General features: G+C 34.9%; 1 protein-coding gene across 1 annotated transcript; it reads left to right on the forward strand.

Moving 5' to 3' along the window:
* Positions 1-220: 220 nt before the first annotated feature.
* On the forward strand, positions 221-1,417 carry LOC116158749. Its single transcript, XM_031471580.1, has 5 exons — positions 221-481; positions 536-663; positions 712-922; positions 976-1,114; positions 1,162-1,417. The coding sequence occupies exons 1-5, from the start codon at positions 448-450 to the stop codon at positions 1,322-1,324; spliced, it is 675 nt and encodes a 224-aa protein (XP_031327440.1). The 5' UTR covers positions 221-447; the 3' UTR covers positions 1,325-1,417.
* Positions 1,418-1,710: the final 293 nt, after the last annotated feature.

A 1,710-nucleotide genomic window follows, 5' to 3' on the forward strand; every position in this document is an offset into this window, starting at 1 on the left:
CAAAATGTTAAAATATATTATATGTGTAACAACGTAAAAAAAATTGGTCATCTTTACACTTTGATTGACGTTGAGGTCAAAGTTGCCTACTACTATCTAATATAAACTGGTTTTAAAAATTATGATGCAGTTAATATCATTGTAAACAATTATCTCAAGGGGTTTTGCTAAAGAAGCTCACACACATTACGTAGTTTTGGATAGGCGAAAGCATGTGTGATGTCTCAACCCACGGGTATCATGGAACGCTCCATTTCTTTGATTTCAATTTCAACCGAGGACCAGGTCTTAAAATGCAACTCTTTCTCAGGCACACTTAGTGTGCGCCGCACTTTAGTATCTAGTTTATTGCGTTTAATAGTCAATACTAGAAATAATAAAAAGTGTTCCTATTCTATCCAACTTCCTTGTTATTGCCTTCGCGAAAGTGTATGTTTATGAGACACAATGATTTGGATCTTCATAATTGTTTTACTTTTTGGTGGACATTGCAGGTACTGTATTTTATACCTATACGTGAAAATTGTTCTTTCAGCGAACACCCGAGCAATTGAATATTCAGAAGAGAATTTAAAGGTGTGGTCGTTAGGAATAAACTTTTCTAAATCATTCAAGGCAAAATGTTTCAAGTACATGCAGCATAAGGAATTCGAAAAAACTTTGGTATCACTTTCGTTGGGAGCAATGGAAATTATATGTAGAGTATTTTAGGAACCTTTTGTGGATGTTCCAAGATGTTTTGCGACACAGTACTTAACCCCAAACGGCATTTGTGAAAATTATGAGAAAGAATCGTGTTTAAAAGAGCCTTTATACTCAATTAAAAGGTGTTTGGATTCAGATGAGCATTATTTTCCCGATTTCGTGTTAGATGGTGTAAGGCGAGCGTTGAAAGGCGCGTGTAAGGATGGAGACTTTGTGGGTAAGACGTTGCGTTCAAATTGTACCTACCATTATCATCATTGTTGCTTTTAGAACGATTTAAAAGAATTAGGTGCAACACACCAACGGTGGATTTTCTGTGCTTGACTGTTGTGAAATGCCTTCCACAATTAAAAATTATTGCAAATGTGGATAAAATGTTACTTTTCTTTAACAAACAGGATGTTTGCATGTAAATTTTTCTGCATCTAACCGTAAACGACTAAGCTAGATTTTTAGCGATATCCGGACCTATAGGGATGTTCTAATGGAAACTATGAACGAAAGATGTAATGTGTCAATCGATGATAAAATATGGGTACTTACGATCTTTGAAGATCTTACGGAGGAATGCGAAAACGTACCAGAGCTGGATAATACCATCGACGACTTTTATGCATGAAATGATGCTATTCTGTTTTCCTCGCCTTAGGGTCTATTATAGTGTATATGTGTATGAATGAAAAATGATTGATTATTAAAATATTTAACTTTATTAAAATGTAAAATAATTAATTTTTCCCGAAATCGTCTTAAAACATTCATTTTCATGCCGACTTTAGGTCAGGAATAGTATATTACGCACCGAGTGCGAAAGTAGGTTATTTTTCGAAGAATCGTTAATCACCCGAGGCGCGCAGCGCCGAGGGTGATTATTTTCTGAGAAAAATAACCTTTCGACGAGGTTCGTATACTATTTTATTCACGAGCATCATTATAATCATTTTTTTAACAAAATTCCAATAAAAGTACAAATAAACGCAATTCAAATCATCGTAAGCGCCATCT

The sequence above is a fragment of the Photinus pyralis genome, unplaced genomic scaffold (genome assembly GCF_008802855.1).
Source record: "Photinus pyralis isolate 1611_PpyrPB1 unplaced genomic scaffold, Ppyr1.3 Ppyr1.4_LG1, whole genome shotgun sequence".
NCBI lineage: Eukaryota > Metazoa > Arthropoda > Insecta > Coleoptera > Lampyridae > Photinus > Photinus pyralis.

What these genes read in the sequence shown, in the direction of transcription:
- LOC116158749 (XM_031471580.1), top strand. Translation starts at nt 448, where the DNA reads ATGATTTGGATCTTCATAATTGTTTTACTTTTTG. An exon ending in CATAATTGTTTTACTTTTTG is followed by an intron (nt 482 to 535) that starts GTGGACATTGCA and finishes TTGTTCTTTCAG; the next exon opens with CGAACACCCGAGCAATTGAA. An exon ending in AGGAATTCGAAAAAACTTTG is followed by an intron (nt 664 to 711) that starts GTATCACTTTCG and finishes AGAGTATTTTAG; the next exon opens with GAACCTTTTGTGGATGTTCC.